General features: G+C 36.6%; 2 protein-coding genes across 6 annotated transcripts in view; both read left to right on the top strand.

The window, feature by feature from the left end:
- Positions 1-9,829, top strand: part of OCLN (occludin) — a 50,060-nt gene extending 40,231 nt beyond the window's left edge. For all 4 annotated transcript variants that reach the window (XM_031966843.1, XM_031966850.1, XM_031966858.1 and 1 more), the window contains exons 6-9: positions 1,123-1,332; positions 4,158-4,329; positions 4,823-4,864; positions 8,219-9,829. In XM_031966843.1, the coding sequence (XP_031822703.1) occupies positions 1,123-1,332; positions 4,158-4,329; positions 4,823-4,864; positions 8,219-8,320 (526 nt within the window). In that variant the 3' untranslated portion in view covers positions 8,321-9,829. The remainder of the gene's footprint in view (positions 1-1,122; positions 1,333-4,157; positions 4,330-4,822; positions 4,865-8,218) is intronic.
- Positions 9,830-21,196: 11,367 nt separating this feature from the next.
- The window catches only part of GTF2H2 (general transcription factor IIH subunit 2), a 37,197-nt gene continuing 36,720 nt past the window's right edge, over positions 21,197-21,673 (top strand). Inside the window, exon 1 of one of the 2 annotated variants that reach the window (XM_031966831.1) lies at positions 21,197-21,300. The gene's annotated coding sequence lies outside the window, so the exon portion shown is untranslated. Of the gene's footprint in view, positions 21,301-21,514; positions 21,664-21,673 lie in introns of those variants that run through there. The other variant, XM_031966835.1, reaches the window with a different exon arrangement.

The following is a 21,673-nucleotide window of genomic DNA, read 5'->3' as shown; positions in this document are numbered from 1 at the left end:
AAATCCTTTATTACACAAAACCCCTAAAATTAGAACTTTTCTAGTTATTGTACTCACTGTAATAAACAAGAGATATTGTTAAGGTAATGAGATTTTAGGAGGCTGATTAAAATGTAAATTTGCCCCTGAGTTCTTTAGCTGAATGTTTTGTTTCCTTCTGCCATTTTCTGAGCTTTCTCTAGATTGAAAACCTTTTCATGAAAAGCACAAATTAACTTCCTCTCTCTGGGACCTTTTTAAATTTCCCTTTCCCTTCTTATGCATTCTCCTTCCTTCCATATTCTCTGTCACTTTTTCCCAATTCAGCTTCTGGCCTGCATTCATATTAAGGAGCCTCATTTGCGGTTACTTTTTGAAGTAATTTTACTTCCTCATTTTGGTAGGTTAGGATGGGGAAGTCAAATACTTCAGCAAAAACAATCAATGGCCTAGGAAAAAAATACATGTTCTTTTTTCATTCTTTCCAATACATGACCAAAAGTTTGAAATGATCTGTAATTATGCTGTAAAACTTAAATTAAAAACCTCAGCTTTAAAAAAAAATTGCTTTGAGGTGTGAATAATTATACTTTTACATTAAATCCACAGACATTTTGTGTGAATTTTTAAGTATTCACTGGTAGGAATATGTACATATTCCCTTTCCCTAATTTGAATTTAAAAGAAAATCATTTCATGGGACTTAAAATCTGTAGAATAGAAAAGTTCACTAAGATTTATCCAAACTGGATTAGTATAAGGTAAATTGTTGACATGAACCCTTTAAGTGAAACAAAATTTTTCTCTAAGATTACATGCCCTTATTTAAAGGCTGAAGAGAAGTTCCTTTTAAATCAGGACCGTAAAAACTGTTATATGCATTTAAAAGTTCTAAGGGCTGCAGAGTTGGGCATACCAAACTTAAGAGATCTGCTCAGTGGACTGTACATAAATTTCTTGACTGAGTGAGCACACAGGATTTTGGAGGTCTCTTGGCTTTTATTCTTGCTGCTATTTGGATTGTGGGGGAGGGGAGGGGTTGAATAGTATTGCATTTGTTGAAAAGATCATTCATTCTGTGTAGTGTTCCTGTTTTTGGCTTAGAAGTTGACCAATGATGTGGAATGATGTTGTTTCCTCTAGGATACCAGAAGTGGTTAAAGTGCTTCCAGTGACTTCACCTGTGGATGATTTCAGGCAACCTCGGTATAGCAGCAATGGTAACATAGTGATGTCTACAAAGAAACCTTATGGGAAAGGAAGGACGTCAAGAAGAGCTGATCAGGACTATTATGAAACCGACTATACCACTGGTGGGGAATCTTGTGAAGAACTGGATGAGGACTGGGACAGGTACAGAGATAGCATTTGTAGTTCACAGACCATTGTGGGTTGCCAAAACAATGCTGTCATTTTTTGCTATTGGTTAAGTTCCCTGGGTTCTTTTACTTTGAGACACCACAAGTGTGTTGAAAGAAACTTAATAATTAGTTACTTGCTTTGAGTTTTTCTAGAGCAACCTTCTTAATGTTGACTAAGGCAGTACTTAAAGGATTTCTGAAAATCTTCCCAAGATGCAAATGGAAAGTGCTACTGAGCTGAGGTCACTGCTGTTTTCATATGCACTTGGAAACTTTGAGAAGTTTGCCTTACAATTGTTAATGCTGTAAAGTTACCCATGTATATATCCTGTAAATAAAAGGCTATTAAAAAAAAAAAAAAGACTAAAAAAAAAAAACAAATTTTAAAAAATTAAAATAAAAAAATAAAATTTTAAAATTAAAAAAAAAATAATAAAAAAAAAAAAAAAAAAAAAAAAGAGAAGTTTGCCTTAGCACTCAGAGCCTGGATTACTTAACCTCTCTTTGCCATAAGGAATTCCCTAAGTTTGTTGTGTTGCAAAGCAGTTGATGATGTTTGTTGGTATAGGAAATTTCTTCACCAGAAGTTCACTACAGTAAAGAAATCAGAGGTCTGGGTCCTTACCCCCACCATCTTATCTCTAGAAAAAAAAAAAAATAACACACATATACACACAAAAACAACCCAGCAAACATTCATTAAGTATTGATAAACTGGGGGGGTGGGGGTGGGAATTGTACAAATATAAGAGCTCATGTTTGGTCAGAAAACACCCTGGGGTACTTCTTAATATTTAGGTGATCTTAGAAAAGTCATTTCATTTCACATTTTTCAAATAATAGTGTTTTAAAGTAGTATTTATCCCCAATTGCATGTAAAAAAAAAAAGTTTAAATATTATTATTTTTATTCATTTAGTTTTCAGCATTAGTTTTTGTAAGATTTTGAGTACCAAATTTTCCCCTTCCTCCTCCCTAAGAGAGCAAACAGTCTGATATAGTTATACATGTATAATCATTTTAAACATGTTCCACATTAGTCATGTTGTGAAAAAAAAATCAGAATAAAAATGAAAAACCACAAGAAAAAAAAAAAGGTGAAAATAGTATGCTTTGATCTGCATTCAGTCTCCATGATTCCTTTTTCTGTATGAGAATTTCTATTAGAATTATCTTAGATAGCAGTTTGCTGAGAAGGTAATATTAATTCCCTCCCTCTCCCTCCTTCTCCTTCTCCCCCTCCCCCCCCACCCCAAACTGGCAGTTGGGGTTAAGTGACTAGCTCAGGGTCACACAGCTAGAAAGTGTTAAGTGTCTGAGGGCAGATTTGAACTCAGGTTCTCCTGACTTCAGAGCTAGTGCTCCATCCACTGTGCCTCCTAGCTGCCCCATATTAATTTTTTTAATAAGGTTTTCTCTCTTCCTCCATAAGATGGTAAACAATTTGATAAAGGTTATATGTGTGCAATCTGTGAGATATATTTACATACTGGATTAGATAATTTGTGAAGAACTATTTGCAGTTCTGTAATGGCCTTTTCAGCCATTTATACTCCGTTATGAAGTGTAATTTGAAATTTTGGATGTTTTAAGTTTTTTAAATATATAAAACTGTAGGTATATATTCAATATCTGAGCATATAGACAACCACAAAATAATTTGCAAATTAGATTATCCTCAAATATTTTTCTCTGAACAAAGGAAAACAAGCAACTTTCCCACCAATAATTCATGAATTTTAAGTTCTACATTCTATCCCTCTCTTCCTCTTCTCCATCCACCCTCCCTTTTTAGATGCTAAATAGTCTGATACAGGTTATACGTGTGCAATCATGTAAAACATTTCCATATTCATCATTTTGTGGAAGAAAGCATAAATTCATGCTTTGTTCTGTGTTCAGATGCCATCAGTTCTTTTCTCTGGAGATAAATACCATTTTTCATTATGAGTCCTATGGGATTATCTTGGAATTTACCCTTTTTTCATTTTTTTCCCCCCAAGGACAATAGCATTCTTTCAGTCCTCCTGGTTTTAAAGTTAGGAATTATTCTTTATTTCCCTTGCCTTCTTCCCAACATCTGCTCAATAACCTCTTCATTTTTTGCCTCTCATTTGTTCTCTTTTCTATAGCACTTTAGTCCAGACCCTTCCTTATCTTTTGCTTAGACTACAATGAGAACCTTCTTGGAACTGTCCTTCAATACAACTTCTCCCTTCACTGTCTATCACCTACACAGCCACCAAATTGATATTCCTAAAGTTCAGCTATGACCTTTTACTCTTTCCAAGAAAGTTTCAGCGATCTTCCCTTTGACCATAAGGTTAAAGTATTCCTGGATTTTTCTTTTAAAGCTCTTCACATTCTGGTTTCAGTTCTTTGTCTTTCCATGGTGATTTTTGTTCTCAGTGTTCTCTATAGAAGATATTCCATCTTCAGCATTTATGCTGCTGCCTTTTGAAATCTCAACAAGCTTTAAGACTTGGCTCAATTGTTAAAATCTTTATGCAGTTTTTCCTGCTTTCACAACTTAGTAATTCATAACCCCTCCCTTACAAAATAATATATATTTTTTTATATCTCCAAATTTTAATTGGCTGTGAGCATGTTATAAAGTGTAAACTCCGTGAGAGCAGGTACTGTTTCACTTTTCTCTTCATAGTCCCAAGTGTTGCCTGACACTTAGACTGGTCCATCTTATATTGAAGGTGATATAGTCTTAAGGGTACAGCAAATGGGGTCACAAAGACTTGGACATTATTGAAAAAGCACTGAACAACCACAAAATAGATGATAATTTTCTCCCCTTAATACTTAGGGAATATCCTCCAATAACTTCAGACCAACAGAGACAGCTTTATAAGAAGAATTTTGACACTGGCTTACAGGAATACAAGAGTTTACAAGCAGAAATAGATGAAATCAACAAAGATCTCTCCCGCTTGGATAAAGAGCTAGATGACTATCGAGAAGAAAGTGAGGAATACATGGTGAGTTTCCATAGAATAAAAACCCCTCCACAAAAACTAGGGGGAATAAAGATTAGTTTGATAATAATCAGGTTATGAAAATTTTAATTGGTTTGTGATGGTATCAATATCATTTATACTCATGCGCTAGCAAAACCACTATTATTCTTGTATTCATTCAACTCAGAACTTTGGGAACCTTTCTTTTATCTTGTCAAATAATCTGAGGCTTTGACGTGGAAAATTGATGGTTCTCTCTGAAAAGATGGTCATATTAAAGACTAAAGTAAACAGTGCTATTGAAATTAATAAAGGGAGCAGGAATTTGTATCATTTTAGCTTCTCTTTACCTGTGTGGATGAAATCTATGAAATGTCATTAAATAATGTTTTTCTTTTTTATATAACACAGAGTTTTAAGCCTCAGAGTAAATTAGAGGGCTTGAGCATAATTATAATTATGTTCAAGATAAATACAACAATAAACGTTCATGTGCTTATTTTTTCCTTAATAGGCTGCTGCCGATGAATATAATCGACTAAAGGAAGTAAAAGCAGTAAGTATAATTAGTTTCTTAATTTTTCTGTAATCTTATTTTATGAAGTGTCTTATATACAAACCACAGCTAGGAAGTGTTAAGTGTCTGAGACCAGATTTGAACTCGGGTCATCCTGTCTTGAGGTCTGGTGCTTTATCCACTGTACCACCTAGCTGCCCCTCAACTTTTATTTTTGTAAGATGTTGAGTTCAGATTTTTTTCTTCATCCCTCCCAAAGAAAGCACGTAATCTGATATAAGTTGAATGTGTACAATTCTTTTAAATCTATTTCCATATTTGTCATGTTGTGTAAGAAAAATCAGACTAAAAAGAAAAAAAAAACCGGATAAACAGAAAGTTAAAATACTATTCTTTGCTCCGTATTCAGTCTCCATACTTCTTTATTTTGGATTATATGGCATTTTCTATTCTATTGGAATTGTCTTGAATCACCACATTGCTGTGATATAATCAATTTTTAATGTATTTCTACATTAGTTTTGGAAAGAAAAATCACAAGAAAACAGCACCAGCACCACCACCAACAGAAGGTGAAAATACTGTGCTTTGATCCACATCCAGTCTCTGTCGTTCTTTCTTTGGATGTATGTAGATGTCATTTTTCATCACAAGTCTATTGGAATTGTCATTGTTTTAAAAAGAGCCAAGTCCATCACAGTTGATCAACACATAATTTTGTTGCTGTTGTGTACAGTGTTCTTTTGGTTCTATTCACCTTGCTTAGCATCAGTTCATGGAAGTCTTTCAGCCTGCTCATCATTTCTTATAGAACAACAGTATTCCATTATATTCATGTGCCACAACTTATTTAGTCATACTCTGAATCCCTTGACTTCCAGATCTTCCAGTTCCTTGCCACTACAAAAAGGACTGCTACAAAATTTTTTTTATATGTGGGTTCTTTTCTCTTTTATGATCTCTTTGGGATACAAACCCCAGTAAGCATTGCTGGATTAAAGGATAAGCACAGGATATATCCCTTTGGGCATAGTTTTCAAATTCCTCTGTAGAAAGACTGGATCAGTTCCCCACTCCACCAACACTTCATTAATATCCCAGTTTTATCACATTTAAACCCATTTGGATAAGAAACAACATAGCTTAATAGCTATATCTTTGGACTTGGAGTTAAGGAGTCTTGGGATTGAATCTTGTGTCAGATATTTGGCTGTTGTATGCTTCTTGAGAAGTCATTATCTTTTCTGAGACTCATCTATAAAATGGTGATGATATCTATAGCACTTATATCATAGGATGGAGGTGAAGTCTAATGTCTCTTTGAGCGATTCCCTCCGCTTCCTTTCTTTTGATTATATCTGCAAGATTCTAGGAAAATATGACTTATTTGCCATGTTAAATAGATTCTATCTCTTTTAAGAATCAACTATTCCTAGATAGTGATGCAGAAATGCAAATCCTATGGCTCCAAATTTCAGGTACCATCTTTTTAGTTAATAACTGACATCTAAAATCTGATCATCTTCTTTGAATTCCTTACCTTCAATCCATAGTGGTAATGAAGTTTTATCCACCTTGTCTTATTTTCAGAGATATTAGTTTTTCTTTCCTTTGACTTCCAGATCTTTAGAAAGGCATGTAGATTGGTTTCATTTGTTCTTACATGAATCATCTGAAGTGTTTGTTTAATTTTTGTCAGTGTACATGACCAAAAAAGATAAAAGACAATAGATATCTTAAGCCTGACTGTCAATGTAATAAATAGTTCCTTTGATTCTCCTTGCAAGAAGTTGGCAATTTCCACTGTCCTCTTCCTATGAGCATTTTTGGCAGACCTCTCATCTGATGACATCTATGGATCCATATCATCATCATTCTTTGAAACACAAGAAGCTGATTTCTTAGATAGTCAGATTTCCTTTTATAGTAAGAGTTTCAAAAAAAAAGTTTCATTCCTACTATAACTTCAAATATTCATTGTTCCTTCTTTCTCCTGTCACATTTTTTTATGTCTACCTAAGAATGATGAAATGTTCCCTCTCTGTATATGTAAATTCTTTTTTTCTTTTGTTTTCTCCCTAAAATACTACTTCCATATTTTTTCCCAAGCAGCACTTCTCTGATAACCTGAAGAGCAGAACTGTATCCCTCACCTCTTTTTGCTTAGTACATATGGAAAAATTATGTAGTTGCTGGCAGGAACACATAGGACACAATTTTCAGGTCACAGTAAAATTATCCCTTCCTTGAAACTTGGAGGAATACAGTTCTATGGAACTTTATTGTGGTGATGATAGTTCTCAAATAATGTCTATGAATGGTTACTGAGATCAAATTTCCTATTTTCAGCATATAAAACTCAAGATGGGAAGGCTATGAAATATATTGACCTCATTTCACTTTGCCACTTATGCTCAAAAGCTCCCTTCAGTTCCCTAAATGCTCCCTCTTAGAGGGAGTTCCCACGTAGAGAATGAAAATTATTTTATTCAGGAGAGATAAAATAAGACATAAGGACATAGACAGATCTATTAGATAACTGAATTTTAGCCTGCTTGCTTTACTTTTTGATGCTCTCCTGATCCTCTATTTGATTAGACATTAGACACACCAAATGAAAAAGTACTTCTTGAAGCTTTCCCTGTCCCCTTCTCCCACCCTTCACTTTTCACAACTTGTGCTTTTGTTGATTGTCATGATTTGGATGGGTGTGGTTGGAAGGAAGGATAGGGACACACACACACACACACACATCATTTCAAACATGATATAGGTTATAGGTTGCTGATAATGGGGACCACAAACTGCACTCACAGGCTGAATCATAAGTCCTGAGAAGTTAGTCTCACTTGAACAATTGATGGGGAGCAGGAAGATAAGAGAAGGAATAGACAAAATATATAATGTGTATGTGACACGTATTAAGATTTTGTTTCTTTTTGCTCTTATACCAGAGTATTTCCCTTAAAGCTCCACTCCTGTTATACTCTTTATGGTAATAAAGAAGAAAAAATTGAGCCTAGCCAGTTGAGAGACTTAAGCAGCGCTACTCTGTCTTGACAGTATAGCATCCATATTTCCTACCTTTATAGTTGAGAGATAAAGGAAGAATTCCTCATTTCTCAAGAATGGAAATAATTAACACTCATGCGTAGCTAAAATTTCCTTGTCACATATGACAGATTCTGATTTACCAGAACATTTAAGGTGTTTTTGCTTCTTCTTTTTTGTTTTGTTTTTTTTCAGTATATAGAATGAAAGAAAATGTTTATCCATGTTTGCCCATTGGAGCTATTCATTTTATAATGTGAGATCTCTAAAAAGAGAATTCACAGAAATCATTAGGATATTTTTCTCTAATTCTTTTCCCTCTTTTTTTTTTTTTTTTTTTAGTCTGCAGATTACAAGAATAAGAAGAAATATTGCAAGCAGCTGAAAAGCAAATTGTCTCATATCAAAAAGATGGTTGCGAATTACGATAGACAAAAAACATAGTTGCTGACTGGAAATTTTGAGAAACTTTGGACTGTATACTTGCCTTCTCTGCAAATGACTTAACCGATGTTATTTGAAGACAAAATATATCTAGTGTTATAATCAATGAGAGGATATCTCTTTGTGGTCTTTATAGTTTTGGTAGCTACATCTAAGTCAATTCAATGGCATCAGTGTTGATACCTTATAATGCTTTTTGGTAACTTAGCTTTACATTCTGACATTAAGGATTTTATTATTTTTTTTATTCTTTTAAATTTGGGTACTTCAAAACCATGTTTTGAAGCATTAAACCTTAATGACTACTTCATATATCACCAGTGCTATGACTTTTACACTCCAGTGCCCTTTGTCTTCTCAACTGACCGTGTAACCTCATACAAAAGCTCTCTGAAATAGAGTTGCTATTGTTCTAGTTCATACTTATGTGAACTCCATATAAAGACTCTGAATATATTAAAAATGAAGTTCTTTCCCTTAAATATAGGCCTGTCTACTTTGTATGCTGCATTCTAAATCACAGCCCCACTGATTTCTTCTGAATGGCTTGAAAATTGTTTATAAGTAAACAATTTTTCTGAGCTGATGCTACTTTACCAAAATCATGCAAAATTATCAAGTGTATGAAGATTTTAAAAATGTATATATTTTACTTTTTTAATCAGGGCATTTAGACTCATAATGATATAGATTAGAAGTTTTTTCATGTATTTTTAAATGACTGTTGTTCACCTGTGATGGTTTACAAGTTTTTTGTTTTTTGTTTTGTTTCTTTTTTTAAACAATTAGATGGTCTGTATAATAAAACATAAATTTACTTTTGTAATACAGTTATAACTTGAACTATATATTACTGGAACTTTTAAGCTCTTTACATAGTTTTATTGATGAAATAAGGCACACCCTTTTTTGAATTATGTAAATATTGACCATATTAGCTTGTGGAAAAAAATTACCATGGAAGTAATTCTGGTGGTAGTGGTATGAAGTGGTTTATTCACATTGTGTTGGTCATTAGGTTGGTTTTGGATATGGCAACATGGAAGTTCTCGTAATATAAATTTCCAGTGATTTCGTTCAGACTAAGTGTGTTACATTTGTTCTTAAGTTATGAGTAGTCAAAATAAATTTAGCTCACCTGGTGCTGACTGCTGTTCATCTTACCATTAGAAATGCTTTCATAAAAAGCTATGTTATGCTTTTATAAAACTGTTCTTAAGATTGTTAAGTATTCAGCTTTAATCTAATAATAGAATCTTACGTGCATTCAAGAAAGTTACCAAGTATGACTTAATGATGATAACGATGAAGTATCATTTCCAAAGACATAAGTCATTGGAAAAAGGATGAATGTATCCTGTTATATTGGTTATTGAATTAATTTCTTCAAATTGAAGAAATTTATATTTTTTGTGTGCTGTATACATGAAAGAGCTTAGTCTATTAACCTCAAAGAACAGGTTATTCATACCTTAAACTTTACTAATTAAAAGGAATTACTGTACTGGATATTGCTTCTCTTGAATTCATTTTTACTTTTTTTAAATTTGTTTTTGTTTTAGTTTTTAAATTTTAATGAATTTTTAAAAAATAATACACTTTTTTTAACATCATGTGGTATAATAAATTTGAGTTTCGAAAGTGGATTTTTCTAGTACTATCTATAATTAGTTTTATTTTTGTTGTTTAGTATTTTTTATTCATGTCTCTTTGTAACCCTACTTTTTTTTTTTGAGAGGGGAGTTCTTGGCAAAGAGTAGTTTGTCATTTCCTCCTCCAGCTCATTTATAAATGAGGAAAACTGAGTTAAATAAACAGAGTTAAGTGACTTGCATAGAGTCACACAACTAGTCTAAGGCCACATTTGAAAGGAAGATGAGTCTTTCTGACAACAGGGCTGGTACTCTATCCACTAAGCCACCTAATTGCCCTCACATAGTAATTATAAATGAGAGGACTCTAATGAGGAAATATAAGAAGGTGACCCCTCCCTTCACAAAAGGGGGGGTCCCGTGCACAGATCTTATATTTTGCATATATTTTCAGACTTTATAATATATTGATCAGTTGTGCTGACTTTTTCTTCCCCTCTAAAAATTAAAATTTATCATATGGGCTGTTTCTCTGGGAAGGAAACACGGGGTCACTTTGGTGATATAAAGAAAAAAAATCCCAGAAACTATAATACCTTTAAAAAAAAAAAAATTAAAAATTAAATCCAAATAAATGCAGCCACACTTGAAATAGGAGTGAGTTCCCTATAAAGGAAACACTTATTATTCAAGATTCCTGTTGATTTTTTTCCTGAAAGCTTCTCTATTCTTGGGGAAATGTATTATCCTTGACCAGCGCAAAATGTTAACTGAAGCTCAATTTTCATCTAGAAGGTTTCTATTCAGTTAAATCATAGTATCTTAATATTGGACCAGCCCTAGCATGCAGCATTCCTAGGATGGCCCTTTTTATGGACAGTGTTTGTTTCCAATCTAGGAGTCATAAGACTAGTTCTTCTAGTCTTGCTAGATCTTCCTGGTAGCACATTTTAATCTCAATTGAGCCTTCATTCCTCTCCTGGCCTTTTTCTTAACTGATGACTTTTAAACTGATGGGGTGAATAAGACTCAAGTCCTTGGTAACTAGATGGACCATTGGGAGGGATGTTAACTAAAGAAGACTTTTTTGGTATTTAAGTGGGTCCTAGTTGAATTCCCAGGATGACTTCCCTTACTTTGTTCTTATCTTGTTCTTAAGTGGCCTTTATTGATTTCTTTGCATTGACAAAATTTATCAAGACCACACAGTGTATCTAATCAGAAGGCCAAGTTATAGATGTCAATCCCTAGGCTATTTTTCTTCTATAAAACAATGATACTGGTATCGCACTTCTTTCTTAATTCCTTTTAGGAACTTAGTCTGCTTACTAAAAGTATCATTATATTATAGTGATATATCACTGTGATAGTGAGTTTATTAGGAGCTCTGCCTATCTTGTGGTATCCCTAGTTCATTTTAGAAACTTAGCCTGCCTTAAAGCATCATTCCCCTTGTTAATGGCGAGTTCCACTAGGAAACTTAGAGCCGTCTTTTCACTTGTTAATCACTAAACTCCCTTTTGGAACTTTTGACTACTTCCAAACATAAAACCTGCATCTTGATTTGGAGATGGTCTAAGCCTTCAAAATCTTATGTGATAAGTCATGACAGCAGCCATAAATCCCAATATATTTAGGAGTTTGACCCCTTACCTCATTATTTGGTGGCCTGTATGCTTATAATCCAACATATTTTGGAGATTCATTTCTATGCCCCATCAAAAACATGTTCCTATTGGTGTCTCATCCTTGTTCCATCAATACCTGGGGTCTTCTTACTATGAAACATCCAGTTATCTCTGGGGTCTTCTCATTCTGGAAGACCCCTCTGTAAAGCTCCTACCTTCTTCCAATGGTGAGTTCCTCCTAGAGTTCTATTTTATGAAGAAGCTCAGACCAGATTTTCATTTCTCTCTTTACCCTGGCTCTGACTCCATAGGCTTCAAAACCAAATCTTTACTGTAATTTTATCTTGAACTTCCCTTAGCACCTGAGACCTCCTGACCCACAGACATCAAACACTTTAACCATCATTTAACACATTGTTTACTCCAGAATATCTCTGCAAAGCTCACTTCCTTGTACCATGTGCAAATTCTTCCTGTAGCTTGTGAAGGAGCCCAGACTAGCTGACTTTTTTTTAACCTCCCAGTTCTGTTTTTCATTTCATTTCTGTTCTGTTGTATGTTGTCTCTCCTTGAGGGGAGGAACTGTCTATTCTGCTTGTATTTATTTTCTCAGCTCTGTGCTTAACACACTGTAAGCACTTAATAGTTCCCTCCTTTTCTTCCTCTCAATAGCCCTGTAGAATGGTTGATGAAACCAGCTCAAAGCAACTTTGATTATTTTTAGAGAGTTAGGGATCAGAATTAGGAATTTGATAGCATCTGAAGGACAATTATAAGCACCTCATTTTAAGAGGAACATGGAATGAGCCTCAGCCCCAAGAAATCAACTGTAATGATGAAGGCTCTAGGGATCACATAGTCTGCGAACTGTGTGAGAAATGTATATTTCTGTTATATTTAATAAGTATTATATTAGGACCAAGTTTTTCCCCTTTTCTATTTCATCCAGAAGTCAGTCAATGTGGGAAATTTTTCTTAAGAGATTTACCAGGGGGCAGAGCCAAGGTAGCAGAGAGGACAGGACATTGCCTCAACATTAGATCAAACCTTTGAACAGATTTTGGATTGATAGAAGCCACAAACGTTGAGTGTAATAATTTGCCAGCATATGTCTTGAAAGGACTTTAGGAAAGATCTCTCAATTGGGCAGGGGGAACATGGCCCAGTGCAACACGGTGTGGGGAGTCCAAGGTGGAGATTCCCCAGTACAGGGGAACTAGCAAGAGACTCTTAGCCAAAATACAACAGTGTTGGCTACTCTGCCCTGGTTCAGAAGGCCAGTAGAGAAGCAGACTAGCTGCGAGATCCCCACACACACCACTGGGGAAGGGAAATAGTGAGCTCATGAATCCTCATACAATAGGCAGGACTTGGCCAGGCCCACCCAGGACACTGGGGAACCCTGTAGCACCACTGCTTCTGTGTGGGCAGCTTGAAGCTCCTGTCGCCCTGTAGAGGAAGCTCTGGAGTGCCCTAAGAGCAGACCTCAACCTTTAAAACCTTTAAAAAGCAAAAAAGAACTCTGACTAAAGAAAACTATTATGGAGACAGGGAACAGAACCCAAACTGATCCAAGTAAAGTGAATAAACTTGGTATTTTCACTTTTTTTGTTAGTTTGGTTTCTTGTTTTTTTTTCCCTTTTAATCTGAGATTTTTGTTCAGCATGAAAAATATGGAAATATGCTTAAAAGAATAGCACATGTTTATCCTATATTGAATTGCTTGCTGACTTGAGAAGGGGAGAGGGGAGGGAGAAAAATTTGGAACACTTTCCCTGTTCAAGTTAAAGGAATAATGTGATAGAGAGGATATTAGATATGCACAAGTGAAATATGGTACAGGTACTTTGCTGAAGTCAAAGTCAAGGGATTAGAATTTTTCTCCAGAATGACAAAAAGGTCCATGACACTAAAAAGTTCCAATGGTAAATGTCAAATTCTTATCAGAATAGTATTTTTTTAAATGTCTAAAATACATAGCATTACAACAGTAATCAATCCTGTTAAAATACTATCATTAAACTATTCAAAAACCAAGATGACATACCCTAGGTTAAGAAGCTTTGGTCTAGATAGTCTGATTACAATGTATAGGTAGGAAAGACCACTTTCAATTGCAAAAGAAAAAAAAAAAAAAACGCTTTCATGGAGGAGGAGCATCTGAACTGTAACAGATTTCAGTTGATCCAACTGGTTCTCCCCTTTTAGATTTGTCTTATCAAAATAATCACAGATTGGGCCATATCATTCCCCTATTAAAGTTTCCTTTTGTTTATGGGTCGGACTAGAGGACCATCAAGGTGCCCTTCTAATTAATTGAACGATTCTGTGATTGTGTTAATTTTTTTTTCTATGATGATGTCTTATGCATAATGAGGGCTAATAAATATGTATTAATTTGAGTTGCTGAACTGGCAGGAATGATGGAGAATTTATCTGGGTGCTGGACACTTTGAACAAGTAAATATGTCTATGCACAGAACTGGTGGACTGGGATCATTAGTTGGTGTCTGAGTGTAAAGAGCCTTAAAATGATAGAATGGAGTTGCTGTTTTACTTTATAGGTGATAGGGAGTGAACCAATGAAGGTTTTAAAAGTAAATGGAGAGAACTGTGCATTAGAAAGATTATTTTGAGAATGACTGGATGTTGGCAATGAGGAAGAAGGAAAAGTCAAAGGTGACTGAGTATTCAAGTTAGATGATTGGGAAGATGGTGAAATCATTATTCAATTGACAAGCATTCATTAAGCATTTACCATGTAGCAGCCACAGTACCAAGTAATGATCCTACAAAAACATTCCTTACCTTCAAGAAAATTGCATAATGACAAGAGATACATGTCTACGGGTGTAACGTGCAATATTTGTACAAAATGGACATGTGGCAAACTCATAGGGCAAGGCACTAGCATTTGGGGGGAACCAAAGGAAACTTGGGATAACAAGGGGTGGTGCTGGGAAGAAGGGTAGCCACTGCAACAGCATGGAAAGAAAAGATGGTGTCCTTTAGTAGAATCTGCAAGGAGGCCATTATGGCAGGAAGATAAAATAGTGAGCAGTTTCATGGAAGGCAATGATGTGTAAGAAGAATAAAGAGGTAAAAAGGGGCAAGATGGCCCAGTGGAGACAGCACAGGGCCTGGAGTCAAAAAGTTCCAAGTTAAAATCTGGCCTCAGACCCTTACTAGTTGTGTGGCCCTGTGCAAGTCACTTAAGTCTATTTGCCTCAGTTTCCTCATCTGTAAAATGATCTAGAGAAGGAAACCATAAACCATTCCAGTAAATATGCCAAGAAAATCCCAAATGGACTCATAAAAGAATTGGACATGATTGAAATTACTGAATAATATAAGGGACAAGATTGTGAAGGACTTTAAAATCTAAACATACTTATTTATATTTGTTCCTGGAGAAAAAAAGGGAATCGCTGGAATTTCTTGAAGAGGGGAATAATATGTTCAGACCTGCATTTTATAAAAACAAAAACAAAAACTTTGATGTTTGTATAATTGATTGGAGAGAAGCCCAAGGTAGGGTAACCATTTAGGAGGCTATTACTGATAGTCCAGCTGTCATGAAAGACTGAACTTGGGTGGTGGCTGTTGTGACACTGGGATCTGAAGTTTCTCAACTTCCTGGGCTGGGTCTCTTGGATAAAGTACTAATATATTTTCTTTTCCAAACTTTGAATCATTTCACAAGTTGAAAGTCCTTTTGATTGAATCATATTTTTCATCACTTGATCCTATCCATTTTAAGCACAATTACTTAGGAGTGACAGATGTGAGACAATGTTAGTCAGGAAGGACTTCCTCCTAGGTGAGGCTTGTATTGGATCATGAGGTGATGATCACAAGGAAGGGGTGGGGAGAGGTATCTGGCATTCCAAGGTAAGTAAGCTTTGCTATATAGCTAGTCTTTAACTTAACTTCATTTATAAATTTGGTTTGGATAGTCAGTCAACAAGCAGTTATTAAGTGTCTATTATGGGCCAAGCCAAGAAAAGCCCAAAAAGTATCACAAAGTGGGATGCTACTAAAAGTACTTGACAACAAAATGCACCATGCACTGTGCTAAGCACTGGCAATACAAAGAAAGGCAAAAAATCAACCAAACAAAACCCAGTCCCCTTGCTCTCCAGGAGCTCAGAAGCTAATGAAAAAGATTGTATGAAAACAAATATGGAAAGACAAGATAAACTTGGAGAGATTCTGAGGGAAGGTACCAAACTGGAAAAGACATCGTTGGACTTTGAAGTTATTTTTCGCCTTGAAAGAATGTTATCCACACTTGGCTCTTCTCAACAATGAGTTGATTTAAGGCAATTCTAATAGACTCAGGATGGAAAATGCCATTTGCATCCAGAGAGAGAACTGGGAAGACTGAATGAAGATCAAAGCAGAGTTTTTTCATCTTGTGCTTTTTTGTTTTTCTTTTTCATGGTTTTTTCTGTTTTGATTTGGTTTTTCTTGCAAATACAACAAATATGGAAATATGTTTAAAAGGACTGCACATATTTAACCTATATTAGATTGCTTGTTGTCTTGGGAAAGGGGGAGGTAAGGTAGGAAGGGAGAAAAATTTGCAACACAAAGTCTTAAAAAATAAAACTATTTTTACATGTATTTGGGAAAATAAAGTACTGTTTTTTAAAAAAAGGAAAAAATAAAATGTAATTGAGAAATGTTTGACAAATTAAGTAAAAATACAATATAGCATAAAATAATTTCTTAGTGATTGTTCCCCTGCCTTTGCACAGGCTGCAGAGGTCTAGAAAGCTTTCTCTCCATATTGGTCTCTTAAAACTGCTAACTCTCAGGACTATTAAGTGGCTCAGTGAATAAAACACCAGTCATATTGGGAGGATCTGAGTTCAAATTTGACCAAAAATATTTATTAGCTATGTGACCCCCATTACTTCAAAAAACTAGAAGAAAACTTCTAGTTCTCTTTAAGATTTAACTGGAGTTTAACTTCATTTCATTTAGAGGCATTTCCTTATTTTCTCAATTGTGCCCCACCTAATCCCCATCATTTCATGTTAGTTTATATCTATCTATCTATCCTATGTTTACTTATAGTATCTTATATTTATTTAACCGAGCATGTAGATCCTTGTTCTTCAGTTGTGTCTAAGTCTTTGTGACTCCATTTAAGGTTTTCTTGGCAAAGACACTAGAATGGTTTGCCATATCCTTCCCCAGCTCATTTTACAGATGAAGAACTGACATACAAGGTTAAGTGACTTGCTCAGCATCACAAAGCTATTGTCAGAGATATATATATTGTCTTATTGCCTGGGCTTGACAATCTGTCCACTACACCATCTAGCTCCCTAGTATCATATAAACTTCTTTAGAGCAAATTATCTCAATTTTGTATTTGATTCCTTGTCATCAAGTAAAGTGACTGACATATAGTAGGCACTTAAGAATGCTTCTTGACTCACTAATGTTCAGGGCACTGTGCTAAATATTATTATTTGTAATACTGCTTTTGTGGTTAAAGAGCTCAGAAACTATTCAAAGGATATGAACAGACAATTTTCAGATAAATGATGGAGAGGATGTGGGAAAGCTGGAACACCATTGTTGGTGGAGTTATGAAATTATTCAATCATTCTGGAGAACAATTTGGAACTATGCCCAAAGGGATATAAAACTGTTCATACTCTTTGACCCAGCAGTGTCATTATTGGGTGTGTATCCCAAGGAAATCTTAAAGGAGGAAAAAGGACTCATGTGTGCACAAATGTAGCTGCTCTTGTAATGCTGGAGAAACTGAGCAAGATAGAGATTAGAGAACAATTTAATAATTTATTTAATGGGAGAGATTTACTGGGACCAAATGGGTCCATGGTTTGGTCTCAGGACTGAATGAGACTATTGCCTCAAAGAATCCAGCAGTGAATATCAGATACAAGAATCTTTTATAGGATAAGAACAATGACATAATGGGGGAGGTACCTGGATAGGAATGACCTAATGGGGGGAGGCGCATAGGATGACATAATGGGAGGTACTGGAGAGGTTCCTGATGTTCTAAAGATATCTAAAAGGGATAAAGACCTTTATTCCATCAAAGATAAAGAGGGCATAATTATAGTTTGAGATCTAAGATACAAGACCTTTATCCTATCAAACATTAAGAGGGAATGGTTATAAAGAGGCAGAGTAACTGAATAGGGCAATTACGCAAACTGGGTCAGGACATTAAGAGAACTGGCACAACACTCTTTTTGTAGTAACAAAGAACTGGAAAATTAGTAGATGCCCATCTATAAAGGGTAGAACTTTGAAATATACTTAAGGCTCAATATATTGATTTAAACAAGGTGTTTAATTCCACTCAGTGGAATTGATAAAACAATGGTTATCTAGTTTAGCATGTGAGTTCTCTAGTTCAGTATGATTGATTGCCTAGTGATATAATGATTGGTTTATACTCAGTATACTGTAATGATGTAATTGTAATAGAGCATATAAACTGGGGACAAATTCAGCCAGCAACAGATTCCGAGAAGGTAGAGGACTGGAGGCTGGAGCTCAAGCTCTTGGACTCAGACAGACTGAGAGAGAGAGAGACAGACAGACAAACAGACATTCCATCTTCAGCAGTCTCATGATGGCTCTCTTGCTTCCCCCACTGAGACTAAAGCCTGTCTCCAGGGCCTCCAGACAGCTAGCTCAGGCCCCAGGCAAGGAGACAATAAAGATTTTGACTTTATGGCTGGATATTCTGGTGGTGATTACTCTGCTGTAAAGATGACCTCCAAAAAACTAACCAGAATATTACATCCATCAATTAGGGAATGGCTGAACAAGTCATGGTATATGAAGGGAATGAAATATTATTGTTCTATAAAAAATAATGAACAAGCTCATTTTAGAAAGGCCTGTAAATCTTTTTTTTTATTATTTTTTTTTATTTAATAGCCTTTTATTTACAGGATATATACATGGGTAACTTTACAGCATTAACAATTGCCAAACCTCTTGTTCCAATTTTTCACCTCTTACCCCCCAACCCCCCCTAAATGGCAGGATGACCAGTAGATGTTAAATATATTAAAATATAAGTTAGATACACAATAAGTATACATGACCAAAACATTATTTTGCTGTACAAAAAGAATCAGACTCTGAATTATTGTACAATTAGCTTGTGAAGGAAATCAAAAATGCAGGTGTGCATAAATATAGGGATTGGGAATTCAATGTAATGGTTTTTAGTCATCTCCCAGAGTTCTTTCACTGGGCATAGCTAGTTCAGTTCATTACTGCTCCATTAGAAATGATTTGGTTGATCTTGTTGCTGAGGATGGCCTGATCCATCAGAACTGGTCATCATCTAGTATTGTTGTTGAAGTATATAATGATCTCCTGGTCCTGCTCATTTCACTCAGCATCAGTTCGTGTAAGTCTCTCCAGGCCTTTCTGAAATCATCCTGTTGGTCATTTCTTACAGAACAGTAATATTCCATAATTTTCATATACCACAATTTATTCAGCCATTCTCCAACTGAAAGGCCTGTAAATCTTTCCACTGATGCTGAGCAAGAATCAAGACTACATTTGTACACAATTACAGCAAGAACGTTGGATGATGAACTATGGAAGACTTGGTTCTTCTCAGCAGTTAAAGTGGTCCAAGGCAATTCTAATAGACTTTGGATAGAAAATGTCATCTGCATCCAGAAAAGAATTATGGAGATTGAATGTAAATTCACATATGCTATGCTCACTTCTTTTTTCTGGTTTTTTTTTTTCCCTCTCCTATGGTTTTTCCCTTTTGCTCTGATTTTTCTTTCCCAAGATATGTAAAGCAATGTGTATTTTTTAAAATTTATTTTTAGTTATTTATTTATTTATATATTTATTTTATTTTTTTTTTATTTAATAGCTTTTTATTTACAAGTTATATATATATATGGGTAACTTTACAGCATTGACAATTGCCAAACCTCTTGTTCCAATTTTTCACCTCTTACCCCCCACCCTCTCCCCCAAATGGCAGGATGACCAGTAGATGTTAAGTACATTAAAATATAAATTAGATACACAATAAGTATACATGACCAAAATGTTATTTTGCTGTACAAAAAGAATCAGACTCTGAAATATTGTACAATTATCTTGTGAAGGAAATAAAAAATGCAGGTGGGCAAAAATATAGGGATTGGGAATTCAATGTAATGGTTTTTAGTCATCTCCCAGAGTTCTTTCGCTGGGTGTAGCTGGTTCAGTTCAAGCAATGTGTCTTAAAAATAAATAAACACACACACATATTTAAAAAGAAAGGATTTTAGGAACCTTTTTATCTTAATTCTGGCACCAGATTCAAGGGACCTCTCAAGAGAGAGCATTCTCTCAATAGCTTCCACACAGATAAAAGGTTTTAATTGAGAGGGTGACTGTGGAGGGCAAAGTGAGGTAGGTGACCTTGCACAGCTCTCCCTTAAATCCAATTCACTTGCATCTCATGGCATCACTTCCCTGAAGTCGTAGTCCTCTTTGACAATGAAGAACAAACAACAGCACTGTGCTAAGCGCTTTATAATTAATTATCTCATTTGATCCTCACAACAGCTCTGGAAAATGCTATAATGATTCTCATTTTACAGTTGAGGAAACTGACGCAGACAGAAACTAAGATATTTGACCAGGGACACACAGCTAGTAAGTAATTAAAAGCAGCAAGGCTGCTTTTGAGCTTAGATCTTGGGCACCGGGCAGGTTAATTAGCCCCCTTTTTGACTATAAACCCAGGATCAGAATGGTTAAGCGACTTGCCTAAAGTCACAAAGAAGCAAGCCAAGTTCCCAGTCTTGCAGGTTCTCACATAGTCCTTGCCCTGTGGGACTCCAGTCTGAAGTATGTCAAACGTTCGATTGTGGGTGTTCTCCTGGACTAGTTCCTTGCCGCCCCCCCCCCCCCCCCTGCAATCATGATCAAGGATGAGCCTGGCTCAAAGTCAAAACAGTTCTGCTTCCTGTAATCAATTTCCCCCCTTGGGGGCAGGGGAGTGGGTGAGCTCTGCTCCTAGTCTGGAGCAGCCATCATTTGAAAATAAAATGAAAACAGTTCCCAAGGTCCAGAGCCGTCCCACTGGCAAGTCCCAGGTTTGCTCGATCTTGCAGGTAGGATGCTCAGGGAAGAGCGCTGAGTTCAAATGAAGTCTCCAGCATTTACCGGCTATTTCCGTTTCCTTTTCGGTCAAAGTGAGAAAACCAAGGCTTTTTTTTTTTTTTTTTTTTTTTTTTTTTTTTTAAACGCTGTATGACCTTTGGTATATCATTTAACCCCATTTGTGTCAGTTTCCTCGTCTGCAAATTGAGGGTCAGGTCAAAAAGGGGTCATGAAAAACCAGACGCTACCGAACAATAATGAGCCGTAGCTGGAAAGCGTTTTGCAAACCTCGCCACAATCAGTTACCGCACGACATTTGCAAGCCAATCCCCGGCTTTCGGCGATCCAGCTTCTCCGGGAGCCCCGCTGCATCCTCTCCCCGCTGAAGCGCCTCCAAGAGCCCAGCGTGGCTCAGCCTCGCGCGCCGCCCGGCGGCGGGCGGACGCTTCGCGTTCCGAAGCCTCTCCGCGCCGCCGGAACGTTTCTCCGCCGGAGCGGCGCTCCCGGCTTGCGGGGGAAGGTTTGGGCGGAGCGCCGCGCGCCATGCGCACTGGGCGCGCGCTCAGCGGTACTCGGGGGCTGCTGCAGCCGTCAGTGGGTGCCGGGCCCCGTCACTTCCCGGGGGGCCGCGGTGAGTAGTTCGCCTGGGGAGCTCTTTGAGGGGAGAGGAACGAGATTCCCCTAGGAGGGAAGCGGATGGGGCGTCTGGGAGCAGGCTGCCCTGTCGAGAAGGGGGAGGGCCCTGCCCCGCGTTGGGGGGTTGGGAGGCTTATTAAGCAGGAGGGAAGGGGGAGGGGCGCGCCTACGGGAACCGAGAGGGGTATGGCTTGGAGAAGAGCGAGTCGAAGCCGTTTAAATCTGAGGAAAACGACCTGGGGCAGAATCCCCAATAAGGGTGGTGAAGAGCGTTGGCCTCTGACCCCAGGCTCCTAATAAGTATGCATTGTGGATGGCGAATGAATGGGCTTGGAAGCCAGGAGCGGTGCGCCCACAGGTATATCGCT

This window comes from Sarcophilus harrisii, chromosome 1, assembly GCF_902635505.1.
Source record: "Sarcophilus harrisii chromosome 1, mSarHar1.11, whole genome shotgun sequence".
Classification (NCBI taxonomy): Eukaryota; Metazoa; Chordata; class Mammalia; order Dasyuromorphia; family Dasyuridae; genus Sarcophilus; species Sarcophilus harrisii.
Note: the sequence above shows the minus strand (reverse complement) of the source record. Positions and strands in the feature narration are given on the sequence as shown.